Genomic DNA, 19,758 nt, shown 5'->3' with positions numbered 1-19,758 from the left:
CAGAATATTGCTTTGAATAAGGAGGTATTTATATATAACCCATTTACATTTACCTCCTTTTCTCTGCCTATAGCTTAAAGGAAAACTCCACAAAAAATAGCATATCAAATTGTTACACTACTATTTTGTAATTTATTGTTATTAGAAATTACTCAATCTACAGGTGCTGGAATTTTCTAAAACTGCCAAAAAATTAAAAGCATCGTGGTAACCTGGATGTTGCTGTCCTGTGGGTTTACAGAAAGCCCATAGAATTATAATTCCCTGCTTTTTTGATTGGATTACTGATTTTTTTTCAGAAGTCTGTAGTATGATACAATTAAGTGTTAGGCATCACTGCAATAGGAATTATATTTTTTGATGAGAAACTCCTGAAGCATTGTCTATTAAATGGATGCAGACACTGCATCTTCCTCATTAGAACACTGTGATGTGCTCAGATTATTACAATAAGTACAGACCCTCCTATTCAGGAATCAGTCTGGAAAGGACATTGTGAAACAGCTTTTTCGTCACAACAAAAAAGGTAGAAATCTACAACAAAGTTTGCTAAAAACCTTAAAATGTACATTAAGCACTGAGAGGAGACTGCTTTTTTTTTTCTCAACAAAAGTAGAGTTACACTTTTAAGTGTAATGAACACCCTTGTTAGGTATGTGTTTGTACTGTTCTCCACCTGATAAACAGAATCCGTAGCCAAGTAGAAAAAGTTTGTTCTGTATCTTTGGATCTCATCACCTTTTTTTTCTTTTCTTGGGGGGGCCTTACAAACTAGACTTCTGCAGAAGTACCTGGCAGTAAATGGTTTAGTGATAGAGTTTAATGTATGTGTATCTGGCAGTAAAAGACTGATTGACAGAGTTTACTGCAAACCTATGCTTTGCCCCATCAGTTTCAGCTCTGTGTAAGCTCTAGCAAGAGTGACTCAAAACTAACACAGGCTTCTTTTCCTCTTTTCCAGTAGCTGAATAGAGCAATGGTGGGCATGAAAATACAAGTATGTTCTCCTGGTAAAGGGGAATTAAAGCAAACCTGTTTCTTTGCCCTGTATGGGCAAAGTACGGGTTTGCTTTTGAGTGTATGTATAGTCGAAGCTATAACATGTATTATTTGGATAGAGTTGGGACTCATTCAAGCCCCTGCCAATGTATTTGTTGCTGCCTGTGTTTCATTGAGCAAATTTCACTCACTAGTAGATGCAACAGAAAGGTAGAGGAAATCTCTAACAAGTGATGGTTATTCCCTTGTTAAACAGCTGTCTTCGAAAAATGTGTCCCTATTGGAATAATTAACTTCCCCTTTTGGTTTTGGAACAACTCTAAAATTTGGATTTCCCATTACTTTCTGTCTGAGAGACAACGGTCAAAGAGAGTGTAAATCTACCCAGTGGGATACAGACTGTTATAAAAACCTTATTGCAGCTCTATCCACTGCACAAAGTTTTGGCTCGGATACACGTTTACATTTTTATCATTGAAAGGGTTATAAACTTTGTAAAAGTATAACTTTCTTTCTTTTTGCTTTGTGGACATTCATATATACAGTGTGACCTACTACTGAGAAAAAAGGAAGAATAAGCATGGTCCAGCATGCAAAGTTTTCTGAGCAGTTGCGAAATTTATTGTCAGGTGGGTGTTTTCTCCACAAAAGGGCAATCAGTCTGACAGCCAGTGCTCCTTTGCAGAGTCATGCTGCTCTGTACAGACACTAGGGGGGGCCTATTTATAAATCTTCTACCCAGCCATATGCTGGGTGAAAGCCACTCACACATCATTCCTGCCACTAGATGGAGCTGAGTAGCATAGGAAATTCCTATGCTTCTCGGCTTCATCTAGTGGCAGGAATGGCATTTGCCCAGCATTTGGCTGGGTGGAAGATTTATAAATACACCCCTAGGAGTGTACGTCTGTGTCTGTCTCAGACATGGACACTTTTATAGAGACTTATGTTTGATGAAGGGAGTGTGGGGTCACTGTTAGGTACAGTGAGATTGACAGAGCTCCAATAGGCAGAGAGCCTTACAGCCCAAGCTGGGCAACTTCATTGCAAGGAGGAGTTATAGTATTTTGTACATTGACAGACTGAAGATCTAAGAGGACCAAAGAAATAGCCAGGAGGCTGAACAACTTTCATTTGTGTCGATGTGATATTGAAAACCTCTGTGAGAGAAACCTGCTGTAAAGGTGCTTTTTGACAAATATAAAAGTAAACGGAAAGCCTTAAAATGAAATTGTTGAGTGGACTGTGTCCTTGAAAGCTCTGTACCTTTGACACTGAATCTTCAAAACAGGAAGTACCTACTGGATAACTGTAAGTAATCTGGAGATTACTGGATAAGATTATAATTCATGTAGGCCAGAACTAATATCATGGACGTAAATGGTCTAAATTACTTCCACACTTTTTCTTAAATCTCTGGCTAAGTATTAAATGACTATAGAAAAGTTCATATTAGTACAAGCTGAATTTTTACACATTTCAGATTTGGCCTGTACATTATATTTATATAAAACTGTCTAAGGAGTAAGAACTCCCCGTTGCAGACTTAAAAGTAAATCAAATTTTCATAAGAAGACATCTGACTATTATTTTCTGCCCGCATATCTTTGTTCGGCTTTTGCTGCCAGGACTCTTCATCAGTGATGTCGCCAGATTTCTGAAAAGAACCGACCATGGGAGCTTTCAATGACATCATTAATTATCCGTAGTCTGGAGCTTGGCAAAAATCCTCCTATGACACGATCTGCAGAAATGCTAACTTCACACTGCTGAATGAATGTTTTATTTCGCTAAGATGTTTATATGTTTGATACAAAAAAAGATCTCTTTTTTTAACATTCATGAGCATGCTGATTTCCACCTAAATAAAAAAACTGGCTGATATAAGAGATAACCGTTCCCTCAAGTTCATTGTAGGTCATGTAATTAATCGTTAGAGGAACATTTTGTATTGCAGATGTAATTTGTTTTAGGGGCTATTTCTATAATTACCTAATGTATTTCAGTTAAACTCAATTGATCTTGGAAGGGAACTTTGCTAATGTGATGTAAATTTTAGTAAAGAAAAGGTAGGCCATATTAGGTAGGTCATATAAAAAATACCTAAGCCTACATAGTTACATTGTTACATAGTATTTGAGGTTGAATAAAGACACAGGTCCATCAAGTTCAACCTTTGTGTGTCTGTGTGTGATTGTGTATCTGTGTACACGAGTGCCTGTGTCATCTTGTTTTTGAGTACATGTACCCGTGTATGTTATGGTCTCTGAGGAAGGTGTCTAAAGGATTTATGAATGATTCAATACTCTCAGCTGATGCCACTGCTTGTGGCAGCAAGTTCCAGACTGTAACCGCTCTAACTGAAAAGAAGCCCCTATGCCCTTGTTTATTGCTGATCACCACTAAACATTTTGTACATCAAAATCATGTCCCCTCTTTATCGTCTCACGTCTAGCGTGAACAAGTTTAACTTTAGTAGCCTTGTCTCATAGCTTCGAGCCCCTTAATTTGTTGTGTTGCCCTTTCGTTGCCCTTCTCTGGATTCTCCAGCTCAAGGACATCCTTTCTGTGGATTGATAACCAAAACTGAACCATATACTCAAGATGAGGCCAAACCAATCTTCTATAAAGTGGCAAAATTTTTGCTTTATCTCTACAGTACATTCCCTTTTTAATACAGGACAGTATTCTACTCGCTTTGTTTGCTGCAGCCTGGCATTGCAAGCTATCATTCAATCTGTGGTCTACTATGACCACCAAATCTTTTTCCATTACTGACTTTCCTAGTGGAGTACCCATTAATGTGTATTCCTCTTGCCTATTTTTATCCCCAAAATGCATTACTACAAAGGAACAATTTTAAATGACTGATTTTAAAAATGTATTATGTAATGGGACATTACAGGTAGACATGAAAGGGATGTTTTTGACAAATTGTTAGGAAGTAAAGTAATCAAAAGATATATATTTCATAGGTTTGTCATATTAAATTCTGAGGGAAATGTATACATTTGAATGGATTGTCTGGCTTTCTTTTCTTTTTATTTAATATCTATGCAATAAAAATACTCTTGACCTTGATTCAGTAGTATCTGACACCACATCCCTTAGATTTTTATATCATTATTAGAAACAAGCATGGGAACTTTTGTTTGCAAGAAGATATTACCCCATGTATGTACTTCAATCCCACATGCAACATACAATCACCTTATACCATACACATATTTGTTTTTTTTGTTGAAAAACTGCAATCTCACTATAAGTACATAAGTTGGTAGGTGTGGCTGATAAGAAGTACAATTGGTTACATGTCTCACAGAACTTCGTCTGCTTCTTCAGACCATATTTTGGTGTTTATCTATTTAGAAGAACCAAGCAACCTTGAACCAAATAATCCCGGCTATGGCTGAGAGAGCATAACTCCCCGCTTACCCCCTCCAGATACTGCATGGGATATATTTCAACCGAAGACATGTTAGTATCAATTCGTGCGGGATTCTTGTTTTATCCTTTAAGACAATTTCCTTGTTAACATCATATTGATTATATGAAGTAGCACATCTGACGTTAGGGACTCCTATGGATCACCTATAGATGACTGGCAAGAATGCAAAGATGTCCTCAGTGTTGCCTGAGGGTGGAGATGGGCCTCCCCACAGTGAGCAGTATGTAATCTTCATCTAAGTCTTTATTATTGGATTAACTGAGTCAGGTGTTCCAATCTATTTACATGTAGGTTTTACCTACCTTTCCCAACATAATTGTGTTGAAGTGCTATATTTCCTGATGAAAAGAGATTACAGAGAACTTCATAAAAACGTAATACAACTGGAAAGAAATTCTAAAAAGAGAAAGGGTTTCTGAAAAATTCTACTTTCAAAAGTCCACACCTGAGTGTCAGGAACACTGCACACAGCAGATGGCGTCTGCGCATGCGCGCGAGCACGGCGTGACCCGCAGTGTCGGGCCGGGCCATGCACTTTCGCGTAGACGTCCGTGCGCGCGCGTGCGCGCAGCACGTCACGTGCGCGCATCTGCGACGTGTTGTGGCGCCAAACGGGCTATTTAAACTCAGCTCCTCCATGTCTCCAGTGCTGAGTACTCTTTCAGCTTGTGCCTAGTATCCTGTGTCTGTTCCTTGGTTTATTAGTTGTTGGTTTTGACTCCGGCTTGCTCCTGACTTTCTGGTATCCTGATCCTGGCTTGTCTAGACGATTCTCCTGCTCCCTGCCTGTTCCTGCATTGCCCGCTTGTTACCAAACCCGGCCTGTGACCCGACCACGAGATTGCCTTATGCCATACAACCTCTCTGCCCGCACGTTGCTGATCCGGTCTGCCTGACTTCGTTTACTCTCTGTCTGCCTCCCTGCTGTGCGTTTATATTATCCCTCACGGCAAGAGACCGTACGAGTTACCCTCTGGTACCGAAGTCCTCATCCAGGCACTCGTGCCCCGCTGTGCCCCAGACTACCTGTCTTCTCTACCAGGCTTTCTGGGACCAGAGTTGCAAGAGAGGGGCCGCCCTCGTCATCTCAAGCTCCATCAGGTACGTGACACTGAGGTTAGATTTGATAGGGTGGGTTGGTAAATGTACCACATCCAGAATTCAGAGTACATAGGGAAAAAAAGAACACAGTAGTTGACTTTTTAGGTACCCAGTTCAAAACATTGTGTGAAATTATAAAGCAAAACAAACTTTATTAATGTACATTAACAACATAATTGTCTCACTTCATTTTATCCATGATACCCTTTGCATATACTGTATATATCAAGGTATGTTTTTGCCGATATATGTGCCATACATAGTACTTAGCAATATATTTATATCACATTGGGGTAATAAGATAGATTTAGCTAGATGCGTTTCACTGAAAGATCTGCTTCCTCAGGAGCAGAGTAAGACTGTCTAAGAACACATAAAGCAGTAAATCAATATCATTTAACATGTACATTAAAAATATACTTATGCAATTCTCCAAAATACTACAGCGATATTGTACATAAGCCTTACTTCTATATGGTTTTCAAAGTCGTAGTGGAGCCATAAGCAAGAAGGTGTCTGTAAAAGCAGTCATGTGGGCGAGCCCAGGGACAACATTCTAAAATATCCCTCACCATCCAATTGCTTATCAACAGTCTACAGCCAGGCAGGTTGCTTACAAATGGAAGACACTGGCCACTGCTACTTACCCTAGGAGCGGGCATACCACAATGTTCTGAGCAAGACAGAGTGTGCAGTCTAAAGCAGGTGACAAAATACCCAATGGATAGCTAAGGATCTGCAGGTATTTCTTGCATTTCATAACACGTTCAGGAGTCTACCGTAACAAAAACAATGAACAAGGCTGATCTTCATAAAATAAATGAAATTACTCCAAATGGGAAAAAAAATGCACTTGCAAGTTTGCTTAAAGCCACCAGTTACACAGTAACTGGCACAATGTAAACCAACATAATTTGAACTTGTTGAAAAATCTACATAGCGTTATGTTTGGACTTCACTAAAGGCACCTTTAAATTCGATATCAGAATGTCAGGTTGCCTTGTCTGAAACTGAAAGGACAATTCGTCATGCAATAAGACAATGATCCGAAAAGAGAAGTAAATTGATATTAGAATGGCTTAAATAAAAAAAGATCCATATTTCACAGCTTAGAAAAATCAGATTTTTGATTTAAATCCTGTTGAAATGCTGCCAATCCAGACATTCTTCTAATTGTTATATGGGTCTAATCAGCAGCTATAGGAAAGGTTTGGTCGGGTTACTATTTATTAATCACATGCTTTTTATCAATTACTTAGATTGTCTAAGCTATTTAATGAACTTGCAGAAATAATCTAACATTCACAGGTATTCCTTTAATTTTGACTAGCTTCTGGATCTTATTACTACTAACTCGGTATGTTTTGGAATCAAGGAAAATGCCTTGCAGAAATACATGGCCAAAAGATTGTAGTTTTTCATGAAGTGTTGAGAAAGAGGTTATTTTCAGAGGTTTGTTCATTGTTAGTTCAAAGGACAACTTGATTTCGACTGCTGATTCTATATCTAACAACCTTGCAAACATTTACTTACAGTGGATCAAAAGATTTTTGCAGATGCTTGTACAGCTAAAACCTTCATTAGAGAAAGCCCTCTGAAAGACAATAATACTAACGTAATCAGACAGCCAACCCACTCCAAGACAGCTTAAAATTCCATAACAACATTTAACCACTTCAAGACCAGGTGTTTAGACCCCCTTCCTGGCCAGGCCATTTTTCAATATTCAGCGCTGCGGTACTTTGACTGAAGTTTATTCCGTCATGCAAACGTCATTGCTGTGCTCCCACTCCTCACAAGGACCGGTATCCATAAAAGTCCAACTTTATTGTAATAATTTCCAGATAGAAATCAAACGTAGTACAACAAACACCTCACCATGGTATCCCTCCCACACCAACTCTTCTCGTGCGTTTCACAACCTGGGCTTAATCATAGAGCTTAGTCATGACTTCTATGAGTAAGCCCAGGCGGTGAAACGCGTGAGAGGCGTTGGTGTGGGAGAGATTGAAAAAAGTTGGACTTTTATGGATACCGGTCCTTGTGAGGAGTGGGAGCACAGCAAAGCCTGCACCAGGCAGATATAGCAACCGACAGTCAGATGTGGAATTGGAGCGGTGAGTTTCCAGTGCTTCTTTGGATAGTGCTTTACAAAGTTTATAAACGAACAGGGGAGAAGGAGTTTCGCAATAAGTATGTCACAATATCCGGAAATCCGTGCCGGATTTTTGATATGCTCCCTGTTTCTGGGCTGTCAGCCTATGGTGTCTCACAAGGCTGCAGCCAATCTGCTCTCCTTCTCCCCTATTTAGGAGTTCCTCACTTGTTGCTCTTGGTGCGAGCAACAAGTCTTATGCCTTGTTCCGTACCCCTTCTGTCTCTGACTAACCCTGGGATCTTATTCCCTGCGCTTGCTATTGCGCTTGCTATTGGATCCCTGCGCCTTTGGCTTCCCTGTACCAGCTAGTATCCCTTTTTGGCGTTATCCCCTGCTTTTGCTCCTTAATTGCCTTCACCTGTGCGCCTCTCCATACTGCCTTCTTTGCTTTACTTCTACTGTGTTTTCCCTCTCCAGTCTTTGTCTGTTTGCTGCCTCCTATTTACTGCTTGTTGTACTTCTACTCCGTCACTTACCTTCCAGTGTATCTTCCTTTGCTTTGCTGTCACCCCTTTATTTCTGTGCTCCTCTCTAACCTGGTGGCTGTGTTAGATTCATCCTTGTCTGCACACCCCCTGTGTGCATACATCCCTTTTGTGCTTCTTTGTGTACTTTTCTCTCTGTTATACTGCTTCTTTGTATGCATGTGCAACGCACATCTCGTTTACTTTTGTACGTTGCACCTTCCTGCTCCTAGGTGTGCCTCTAAGCCGCTTACCCTTCCCTAGTGTCCTTGCTTATCTATTCTCTTCAGTATACTCTGCTGTTCTGCTGTGCGTTTGCACTTTTGCTTGAGACTTTCTCTCTCTCTCCCTCTTCCTGTCTTCCTCCTCTTGGTTACAAGTTTCTTCCCTACCTGTTTGTATCCAGTTCCCCGCTGCATGAACTAGTCCCTTGCGTCTGTGTGGGTGCGCTAGAGGGCCGCAACCTGGAAGGTGTCCAGCAGCCAATCATCCTCACCACTAGAGGCTCTGTCGAATACCTGGCCCTTCTTAGATTCTGCGCCTCTAGTGCGTCCTCAGAACGCACAGATCATTCGTTCCTCTCTCCCTGTGACCTACATCCCCGATATCCCGCCTCTTTGTGACTCCTACCAACTCCGCAAACACAGGAGCTCATGTGCCCTGGTCCCTAGACCGTGACAGTTTGCTCGCACCCGAAAAAACAAAACATGCATCTCCGTTGTGTGAGACATGCTTCCTATAGTTCTACAGGCCCTGCAAGGGTATCACCCATCATGTCTCAATCTCCTGTGTTTACTTCCCCTGTATGTACTGCTAGTGTTTTATCTGCTGGTACTTGTAGTCCTTCTGATAATTCTAAAAATGTTGTTCCTGGGGAAACCTCCCCTAAGCCACACATCTTTGTTCCCCCACCTAGATTTGAAGATTTAAATCCCCAGAACATCTCTTCATTTCTGCAAGCGGTTTTTAAGCTGTTGCATGAACCATTCATCCTGCAGTCGCCCTTGGCAACCTGGTCACGTCAGGTTGTATATTACCTGTTGGAAGGGGATCTGTATGAGTCAATGAATGAAATGCTAGATTACAACCGCTCTATGTGTGAGAAACCTGCAAAACTTATTGAGTTCCTAGCCAGTGTTATGGGCCACTTGCTAATTCCCCCTCATTTCCTTTCTGATCTCTCAAACACTTTTCTAGCTATGAAGCAGGGCGCTCCCTATTCAAAGACCTTATACCAGACCATTAAGCAGGTTACAAAGAATAAAATCCAGCTACAGTTTCCCACTGCAACAGCTCCTGTCTGCAATTTGTCTACACCTGTTCTCAATGCAGTCCAGCAAAGATCTTTGTTTCCCTTACCTAAATATCAGTCAGAAGCAAAGGATCTTGATGAATGGACTGATTGTTCAGACGATGAAACAAATGAAGAAATGGAGACTGAAGATTGGACCGACTGCTCCGAGGATGAGGATGAAGATGACCATCTCAATTTCTCCAGTGCCTGGTATCCAAGGCCCAGGAAATGTTCCTCGCCTAAAACTTCCAGTCCTAAAACCCTAAAGTCTGTTTCTGGTAACTCAGTTCAAGTTGCTTCTGCCATAAACTTGTTTTCTGAGATTCTGCACCCTAAAGCTTTTCCTAAAGCTCAGCACCCCAAGTTTGCTTCTGCAGCTCAGTACTCCGAGCCTGCCTCTGAGGCTCAGTCCCTCAACTCTGCCTCTGCAGCTCAGTACTCCGAGCCTGCCTCTGAGGTCCAGTCCCTCAACTCTGCCTCTGCAGCTCAGTACTCCGAGCCTGCCTCTGAGGCTCAGTCCCTCAACTCTGCCTCTGCAGCTCAGTACTCCGAGCCTGCCTCTGAGGCTCAGTCCCTCAACTCTGCCTCTGCAGCTCAGTACTCCGAGCCTGCCTCTGAGGCTCAGTCCCTCAACTCTGCCTCTGCAGCTCAGTACTCCGAGCCTGCCTCTGAGGCTCAGTCCCTCAACTCTGCCTCTGCAGCTCAGTACTCCGAGCCTGCCTCTGAGGCTCAGTCCCTCAACTCTGCCTCTGCAGCTCAGTACTCCAAGCCTGCCTCTGAGGCTCAGTCGCTCAAGTCTCCCTCTGTAGCTCAGTACCCCAAGTCTGACTCATCTAAAGTTAACTATATGACAGCCACTTCGGTACCTGACTCAGTCGCCTCTGTGTCGGAGACGCACTCAGTTCAATGCGTTTCCAAGTCTTCACTATTCAAGCCAGAGAGTTTGCCTGCGTTATGTTCCCCAGTGACTACACCAACGCAATCCTCATCAATACAATCTTCAGTGCCATGCTCTCCTGTGACCTTGCCAGCACCCTCTACTGAGCTTATGCAGTCCTCTCTGGAGACTTTGCCTATGTTGCTGCCCCTGGAGAAGATCACTGTGTCAGTTTCCCCTGAGACCTTACTCGTGTCTGGTCCTCCAGACACTCCAGCTGTGGATGACATTCAAGAAGAAGTCAAGCAGAACTGCTCTCAAGATCAGAATTGGTCACACTGGGCAGCTGCTAGGCACAAGAAACCTGCTGACCAACCTTCTGAAATAGTCCTAAGTTCTCTGTTCAGAAACAAGAACCAGTGGGTCCCTAAGAATGCTCAGCTCAAAACTCCATGCTATGTTGGTCCTCCTGCATGCCCAGTTTCTGGCACACAAATTTCTCCTTTTGGAAGAAGACACCTTCCTTACTCTCTGGGGGAGCCCGGACCCCCGTGGCCCGGAGGGCCCCATAAGAGGGGGGGTACTGTCACAATATCCGGAAATCCGTGCCGGATTTTCGATATGCTCCCTGTTTCTGGGCTGTCAGCCTATGGTGTCTCACAAGGCTGCAGCCAATCTGCTCTCCTTCTCCCCTATTTAGGAGTTCCTCACTTGTTGCTCTTGGTGCGAGCAACAAGTCTTATGCCTTGTTCCGTACCCCTTCTGTCTCTGACTAACCCTGGGATCTTATTCCCTGCGCTTGCTATTGCGCTTGCTATTGGATCCCTGCGCCTTTGGCTTCCCTGTACCAGCTAGTATCCCTTTTTGGCGTTATCCCCTGCTTTTGCTCCTTAATTGCCTTCACCTGTGCGCCTCTCCATACTGCCTTCTTTGCCTTACTTCTACTGTGTTTTCCCTCTACAGTCTTTGTCTGTTTGCTGCCTCCTATTTACTGCTTGTTGTACTTCTACTCCGTCACTTACCTTCCAGTGTATCTTCCTTTGCTTTGCTGTCACCCCTTTATTTCTGTGCTCCTCTCTAACCTGGTGGCTGTGTTCGATTCATCCTTGTCTGCACACCCCCTGTGTGCATACATCCCTTTTGTGCTTCTTTGTGTACTTTTCTCTCTGTTATCCTGCTTCTTTGTATGCATGTGCAACGCACATCTCGTTTACTTTTGTACGTTGCACCTTCCTGCTCCTAGGTGTGCCTCTAAGCCGCTTACCCTTCCCTAGTGTCCTTGCTTATCTATTCTCTTCAGTATACTCTGCTGTTCTGCTGTGCGTTTGCACTTTTGCTTGAGGCTTTCTCTCTCTCCCTCTTCCTGTCTTCCTCCTCTTGGTTACAAGTTTCTTCCCTACCTGTTTGTATCCAGTTCCCCGCTGCATGAACTAGTCCCTTGCGTCTGTGTGGGTGCGCTAGAGGGCCGCAACCTGGAAGGTGTCCAGCAGCCAATCATCCTCACCACTAGAGGCTCTGTCGAATACCTGGCCCTTCTTAGATTCTGCGCCTCTAGTGCGTCCTCAGAACGCACAGATCATTCGTTCCTCTCTCCCTGTGACCTACATCCCCGATATCCCGCCTCTTTGTGACTCCTACCAACTCCGCAAACACAGGAGCTCATGTGCCCTGGTCCCTAGACCGTGACAAAGTAACAAGTGTACAAACTATATGAATTCAGCTCCTGGGTTTCAAAACATATAATCAAAACAACACTATCCCCTTAGCAAAAGAATCCCACATTAGGAGCTGTCAGCTGAACAAGTAACTCAATGGGGGTGATTTACTAACTGGTCCCTAGACCGTGACAAAGTAACAAGTGTACAAACTATATGAATTCAGCTCCTGGGTTTCAAAACATATAATCAAGACAACACTATCCCCTTAGCAAAGAAATCCCACATTAGGAGCTGTCAGCTGAACAAGTAACTCAATGGGGGTGATTTACTAACCTAAACACACGCACGCACCAGGTGTGTGTGATTTTCACACAGCAAAACGTATTTATCAACCAAAAAGTCTCTAAAAGCATATTTCCACTAATGCCATATATGGAAAAATCATGCACATGATGCATATATAATGCTGCTTCACAGTTTAGACAAAAATGGTTAGCTCATGCATTTACATTCCTGCATTCATCAACGCAAGCAACATAACATAGTGTTAATTTACACCACATTACCTTGCAATTCATTGCAGGGCTTTGCACAACACACCTGCTGGGTGTGTACACACTACAAAGGTGTTTCGATTCCTCCCATAGATCATGCTGGGAGGGAACACACTACAGAGGTGTATACACGTTCGTGGTGTGTTTAAAAGGTTAGTAAATCAACCCCAATGAGCCAAGGTGAGTATTGCTCATTTTTATAATTTTAAGTTGGTCAGGCAAGTTATTAAAAAATAGATAAATGGTGTTATTAGACCAGCAAGTTTGTTTAACAGACACACTAAAGAAAGTAGCCTTAATGATGGTAAATAATCTATGCCTAAATGCATTTTGATTATTTTTGTAAGGTGTGTAATGTGTGGATGGGTTTCAGGTTTGATGAGGTGAAGACTGTGGTGAGTTGTGTATGGATTGTACACACAGATGCCTCCTAGCAACGTGTCATGTAATATCACATGAGCAGACTGTTTTTGGCAATGTTAAGTATATTACAGAAGAGAGGTTCCCGTTGAACCAGCCGATAGCTTTAGCTCATATACCAAATGTCAATTTATCAGGAATGATGTAAGCATGTGTTATATAATCTGCAGCTTCTCTAATCATATCATGTTACATTCCCACAGGCTAGGGAGGATGTTATCCATATGCTAAAGACGGAGAAAACTAAACCCGAAGTTTTGGAAGCTCATTATGGGTTTTCAGCTCCGGAGGATGTACTGAGGGTACTGCACAGGGATGCTATCTTGGCAAAGGAGAAATCCATAGGAGAAGATGTATATGAAAAACCAATGGCAGAGGTAACGTTTTTATTACTCTTAGATCTGACTAATATAAATGTATTATTGATTAGGTCTAATGCAGCTTGTTGGTGATAGATATAAGGTCAGGTCTATCCATATACAATTCTTCCTTTTCTTTCTTTCGATCTTTACCCATATATCTATCAAGCTGTTTGTCTCTCTACATTTTCTTTACCTCTCTTGTATGTACATAGTCTATCTATCTATCTATCTATCTATCTATCTATCTATCTATCTATCTATCTATCTATCTGTCTGTCTGTCTGTCTGTCTGTCTGTCTGTCTATCTGTCTATCTATTGATCTATCTATGTGTTTTTATATTTATCTTAACAAATGTTATGTTGTGTTAAATCAAACCATTGTAAAATATAATTATATCTCATTGTATAGGCTGTATACGATGCTAGTTTGCTGTCTATTCAAATTTAAATATGTTAAATAAATGAATGAACATAAACAAATGGATATAGTATGATGCACCTTAATTATCCTTAAAAGACTTTAAAACCTTGGTACATGTTCGTTTCCCTTTAAGTAATCGAGAAGCTGCTTTGAAAACTCCATGTACTGTATGACACTTTCACAGCCTCTAGCTTACAGTGTCAGAATATTGATACTACCCCCATTGCACCAAGCCATGCATCTAATCCTGTCACATCACCCTACTGTCCACATAAGAAGCCAGTGTACTCAATCATGGAGTGAGTTCAGAAATGGGATTTGAACATGGCTTACTGTTGTTACTGCTTTGGGATTTTTTATATAAAGACTATTTGTTTTGTTACAGTGAATGCTTTTTTCTATAAAGCTGCTAACACTGCAAAAGATAGTTTAACAGTATTTTTTTACGTGTGACATAACTAAATTTATACATAGTTTGAGATCCATGTTTAAGCATTATGATAAAAATATTTACATTTTATTAGTTCTTTATGTTGTTATCTTTATCAAATTCTTGTAGAAAATGACAACACCTTTATTGAGTTGCTCTTTTTATCCAAAGTCCTTCGGTGGATAAAACATTGCAGTTGCTTTCTTTACCATATGTTCTTCTGAGCATAAACCATTTCAGTTACTTTGTAAGCTACATTGTTAAACATAAATAATGGTCTGTTACATTTAAGTGGAGACCCTTTGGTCCCCCAAACAAGCCTAAACTTAACTATAAGCATGTCTTAGGCCCGGCTGGGGATCAGCGCTCATTTTATAAAGGGCTGTTTTGGGAGTTTTTAATTGTGTTTCAGCGCTGAAACACAATTAAAAACTCCCAAAACCAAACGCTGAACAGCACGTTCCATTGCAAGCTGTATGTAAACCGCACTGATCATCGTGGCAAAAAAGGGTCAGGGAGCAATTCGGGCGGGGGCGGTTCGGATTGCGCAGGCCCGCGCAGTCGCGGGCCTGCGAATGGTCCCCATGGCAATGGTCCCCATAGCAAATGTATGGGATCGTTCATGTCAGCAGATGACCGCGCGGCTGAACCGCCCCGGCGTGAACCGGGCCTGAAGCTGGCCATACACCAGTAGAATTTTGTATGAACAAATGGGTTTTCGGGACACTGGTTTGATTTTCTAAGGCCTCATGCACACTAGCAGGCTGCGTTTTAAGCCCAACACAAGTTATCTGGTAAGTATAAAGAACTTTATGCTTCCCAGATCACTTTTTTCTGTGCTGGGCTTAGTTGCATTTATATGTGCTTACACACGTTTAGCTGCATAAAACTGGGCTAGTCGGACCCGAAATGCAGACATTTTTATATTGGGTAAACTGACATAGACTGAGGATGCCTAGACTCTGCTGGGTGCCTAGGTGTGCATTCAGTCATAGAAAATCATTACATGAGTCCAGGTGCGTTTAGAAATGAGCTCCAAATGCACCTGAACTTAACGTTTTGGTACTTAGTGTGCATGAGGCCTAATAAATAATGGGGTAAAATCGATATTCGTTTTCAGCTACCGTGATTTAAAAAAAAGTCAAGCAGGATGAAAAGTTTTCTTGAGCAAACTAAATTCTAATAGTGAATGTGATTATTATCTGAGAAACTCCATTCATTCTAAAATCAAATGTTAAAACCAAAGAAAGCTTAGAATGTTATTTGCCAAGTCTCTAATGGCAATATTGACTGTTGTAACAAGATTTCTTGTATGGGCGTTTGGACAAAAATCTACCAGTGTATATGGCCAACTTTATACTCACTCTCTCATTGCTCCTCTGAGATCTTCACTGAGCAGCTCGCTAACAGACACATCTCGAGAAGGCTCACTGCTGGACTCTTCCTCTATTATGTGTACCAACAGTGGTTGGCCTTTCCATAGCAACACATGTGGAAAAGCTGGCCAGGAGACCCCTTGGGTAGTGATTGTGCAACTTCCTGAAGATCTCAGAGGAGTGAGGACAGGTAAGTATAATGCCTTGAGGATACTTTAGGAGATGGGATTGTTAAAGGCATAACTGCACAGTTATTCTTTAACCTTCCCTCACACTTGGCCATTAACCTAACTCCTTATTCTATATATACCTTAAGCCTTAACCATCCTTAACCTAGTTAACCCCATAAATAATAGCATGATCTGAACTACCAAGCCATTACTTGCTTTATTGTGCCAATATTTAGCTTAGCTTTAGTACTGATTTGTAAATATCCAGTGCAAATTAGTAATGGAGCCAAAATTGCAGCACATACAGTATATGTCTCTGTGCTAAACACATTTTACAATCAAAAAAGAAAAGAAAAAGTCTCACATTCTAGAAGACTATCAGGAAAACTTCAGAAAGTTGTTGGGAGGTAATTGTAATCTATAAGTTGAGCTTAACTCCCTTATGTCCTGTGCTGGAAATGTTGCTACAGAGATATCTCTTCTGTCTGCACAGCTTGGCCTCTGCACTTGTGGAATGCTGCTATATTTGATTTGTATTAGTCACCCACTTAAACTTGTAATAAAACACATTTTTAATTCAAATAATAATTAAATTAAAAAAACAGTGTGGGGAATAGCTGACCGGTGGACAGTATGGAGATTCACCGGCAGATTTTCCAGCAAAGGAAAGGTTGCCCTTATGTCACCAAACACTGCAGGGAACAACTTTGTGGCATTCCCTTTAAAACCTAATGGAATTAATCACAAGACTAGTTACATTTAACTGCATGAAAAGATGTAATTTATGCAGCCTACTAAAATCATCAGTACATTACACTTGTTAGTGGGGAATAGGATCTCTCAATATATGGATATAGTTAATCAAAGAAGCAGTCTGACGTAAAAAGAAAACCAATCTTTTATAAAATGATGTATGGTTAGCAAACGTGAAAAAGTTATTTCATAAAAATAAGAAATAAACTCTCTTAGTTGGCCCATGTTGTTGATGGGTCACAGTGTTTGTACCCTGATGTTTTTATGTATTTTTCCATAAAGAGCCATATTACACAAGTGTATTATTTTTCATTTTATTGAGGAAAGCCTGTATATGAGCCAGCCTTTGTTGCTAAATTTGGTAATAAAAAGACGATGCAAAAGTTCTTCTAAAGGTTTCATAAAATGAATGGACATTTGCAAGCTGAATTCCGCGGCTCAGCTGCTTTAGTGCATGACATCTGTGCCAAACGGCATCATCAAGGAAGATAACTTCACTATTCCCTAGCTTAGTTTTACAGCTCTCTTTGTCATGTGCCTGCTCATCGGTCATTGAACTAGCAGCATAATGATGCTGGTTCAAAGGCTGATGAGCAAGCAGGCTGGAGGAAGAGAGGTGACTCTAGAAGCTGAAAAGCCCTGCCAGGAAATAGGGTTGTCACCCAACTGGCTATGCAATGAACCAGAAATGTGTGAATCACAAAGTTGCCGCAGAACACAATTATAAATCAATTGACATGTAAAACAAATTATATACTCTACATGTCATTCAACTGTGTATTTAGCTCTTCTCAGTGAGGGGAATTTATCAAAACTGGAGCAGACAAAATCTGGAACAGTTGCCCATGGCAACCAATGAGCTTCTCTCTTCAGTTTGTTCAGTTAAGATTTGAAAATGAAAGAGAGGTGCTGATTGGTTGCCATGCACAGCTGCACCAGATTTTGTCTGCTCCAGTTTTGATAAATTCCCCTCATTGTGTTCTGTTGGAAGCACTGTCAGAACATTTGGGTCCTATTTATCTCTTCAGATTTCACATTCATGTCCTTAACAATGACTAGTTCAATTATCTGTTTACATCAGGGCTTGTTCACGCCATATCTCATGCAAAACGTGTTCGTGCAAGTTTTTACATTTTTTTTAGTTGAGCTGCACTGTGCCATGGTGCAACTTTTTTTTACACAAATTGTAGAGCATTTTAAACCCTTTTTTGACTACAAGCATTTACTGTGCGCTGTGGCACATTCTGCGCACAATGTGGCAACATGTCCCATTTGTTTTTCAGCACACGTCAACATGCCAGGGCATGGAACTGAAATCAGAAACCATTAGGTAAATTGCGCTGTTGAGACTGTGTTGGGCAACACAATCCAACGCAGCCCAACGCTGCTGGTGTGAATGAGCCCTCAATAACGTTTCATGAAATCATGTTAATTATAAACAAACTGTAATCATGTGATATGTTTTTAAACTTGCATTTTAATTGAATTTATACAGCTGGACCGACTTGAGGAAAAGCAAAGAGAAACCTACCGACGCATGTTAGAGCAGCTTCTTCTGGCAGAGAAGTGTCACCGTAGAACTGTTTATGAACTGGAAAACGAGAAGAGGAAACACACCGAGTACATGAACAAGAGTGACGACTTCACCAACTTGCTGGAGCAGGAGCGTGAAAGGTGGGTACAGTACAGAACAATTGAATATAAAAATGATTCAGTGTATCTAAATAGGCACCGTGCTTTTCGTTTTCATTATTCCTGAAACTGGTACGGTGTCTGTACCTGGGATCACTCATAATATGTAACAAAGAACAATGGTGTGAAGTAACCCAATAGCAATCAATCAACACACTGCCTTTAGCAGTTTTACTCTATCAGTTACCATGTGAGTTACTGTATTATTAAACAAATGTATGTATGTATGTCATCTCTTTTACTATTTTAGTGGAATCAGACATAAAGATGTACTTAAGGCAAACAGAATACTATTTAACCAGTTATGTATTCATTAAAAATGATTACAAATATTTTACATAGAGCTACATACTTCAATCTGTCTTTATCTCAACAGTGAGCCGATCAAGAATCTTTTGCTCTGCAAAGTGCATTTGAGTTTAATGGTTAACAGGCACTTAATGGGTCCTAAGGGTTAAGGACGCTTCTTTAAATTCTCCTCAATCTGTTCTTGCACAAAAAATAATCCCTCATTAGCCTCAATATTTCACGTATTGTTCATTTAAAAAAAACAGACGGTAAAAGCAAAATATGTGAAGCGATAGTACACAAATAAAGATCATACACACACAACAAAGGAAAAATAAATGTAAGAACAAAGAATATGAACTTAAATAAACTAGACTACCCGAAATCAATTAATAAAGAAGAAAAAACATGTTGATTGTTTGTTTGTTTTTAAACACATTTTGGCTAAGCTTAATGAGTGAAACTGAGATTTATTTCTTACTTTGGCATTGAGGACCATTCACAGGCATGCCATTATGTTGACAATGACAGTCACTTCCTTTATTAACACTGATACTGCATAGCAGTAAACATAGGAGTGTTGAAAACCACTCCAAGTGGACCAATGATCTTCTGAGGGTAAAGACAGTCTGACTTTAAAGAACTGAGAAGGCATCAGTGATCTCGCAAATGGTGTATTGTGCTGTGCACAATTGTCTGTCTGGTTTATATGGGATGTGAGCACCAGCAAGGTTTAGCTGAACATGTTCTAGAAGTTTATGATCTGTTTTTCTAGAGACTGCATGTGTGTTGTGCAGTGAAAGAAATCATAAATAATGGCTCCTGGCACTGAAGATGTTGACTTAGATATAACAGAATGTTCTGTGCAAATCAAAGGCTAAGTTTACTTTTCTGACTCATATTCAGGGTGTAACATGAAACATGGTCACATCACAGCACCCCCCACTTACCTGAATTGTGGGGTTCTTCTCCCTGAAGGCTTTTGTGGATTTTTGAATTTGTGGTTCTACACACGCAGCCATCACATCCTTGACTGGATTTATGAATGAAGAAGCTATCAGCCACTGCAACTTGTAGATCTTAAAGGAGAACTATGAGGTGAGTGCTTTTCACTCACCTCATAGTTCTAGCCGACCTGTGACAATGGGACTGTCACAGGTCAGCTCAGTAGATCGAGAAGTGAGCGAACACATACCGGCGTTCGCTCACCTCTCGATCCTGTCACGGCTCTCTGCCGTGACAGGGGAGGGGCTGGATTCCCCGCTCCGATCCGCCAGCGCTGACTGGCGGAA

The 19,758-nt window shown here is 41.2% G+C and overlaps 1 protein-coding gene across 3 annotated transcripts in view; it reads left to right on the top strand.

Annotated features, from left to right (window-relative positions):
- FILIP1 (filamin A interacting protein 1) overlaps window positions 1–19,758 on the top strand; it is an 85,172-nt gene that overhangs the window by 30,341 nt on the left and 35,073 nt on the right. For 2 of the 3 annotated variants that reach the window (XM_018558913.1, XM_018558912.1), the window contains exons 3-4: window positions 13,177–13,350; window positions 17,982–18,160. In XM_018558913.1, the coding sequence (XP_018414415.1) occupies window positions 13,177–13,350; window positions 17,982–18,160 (353 nt within the window). Of the gene's footprint in view, window positions 1–13,133; window positions 13,351–17,981; window positions 18,161–19,758 lie in introns of those variants that run through there. The other variant, XM_018558914.1, reaches the window with a different exon arrangement.

Source organism: Nanorana parkeri, unplaced genomic scaffold (assembly GCF_000935625.1).
Source record: "Nanorana parkeri isolate BGI_ZX_2015 unplaced genomic scaffold, ASM93562v1 scaffold368, whole genome shotgun sequence".
Classification (NCBI taxonomy): domain Eukaryota; kingdom Metazoa; phylum Chordata; class Amphibia; order Anura; family Dicroglossidae; genus Nanorana; species Nanorana parkeri.
Note: the sequence above shows the minus strand (reverse complement) of the source record. Positions and strands in the feature narration are given on the sequence as shown.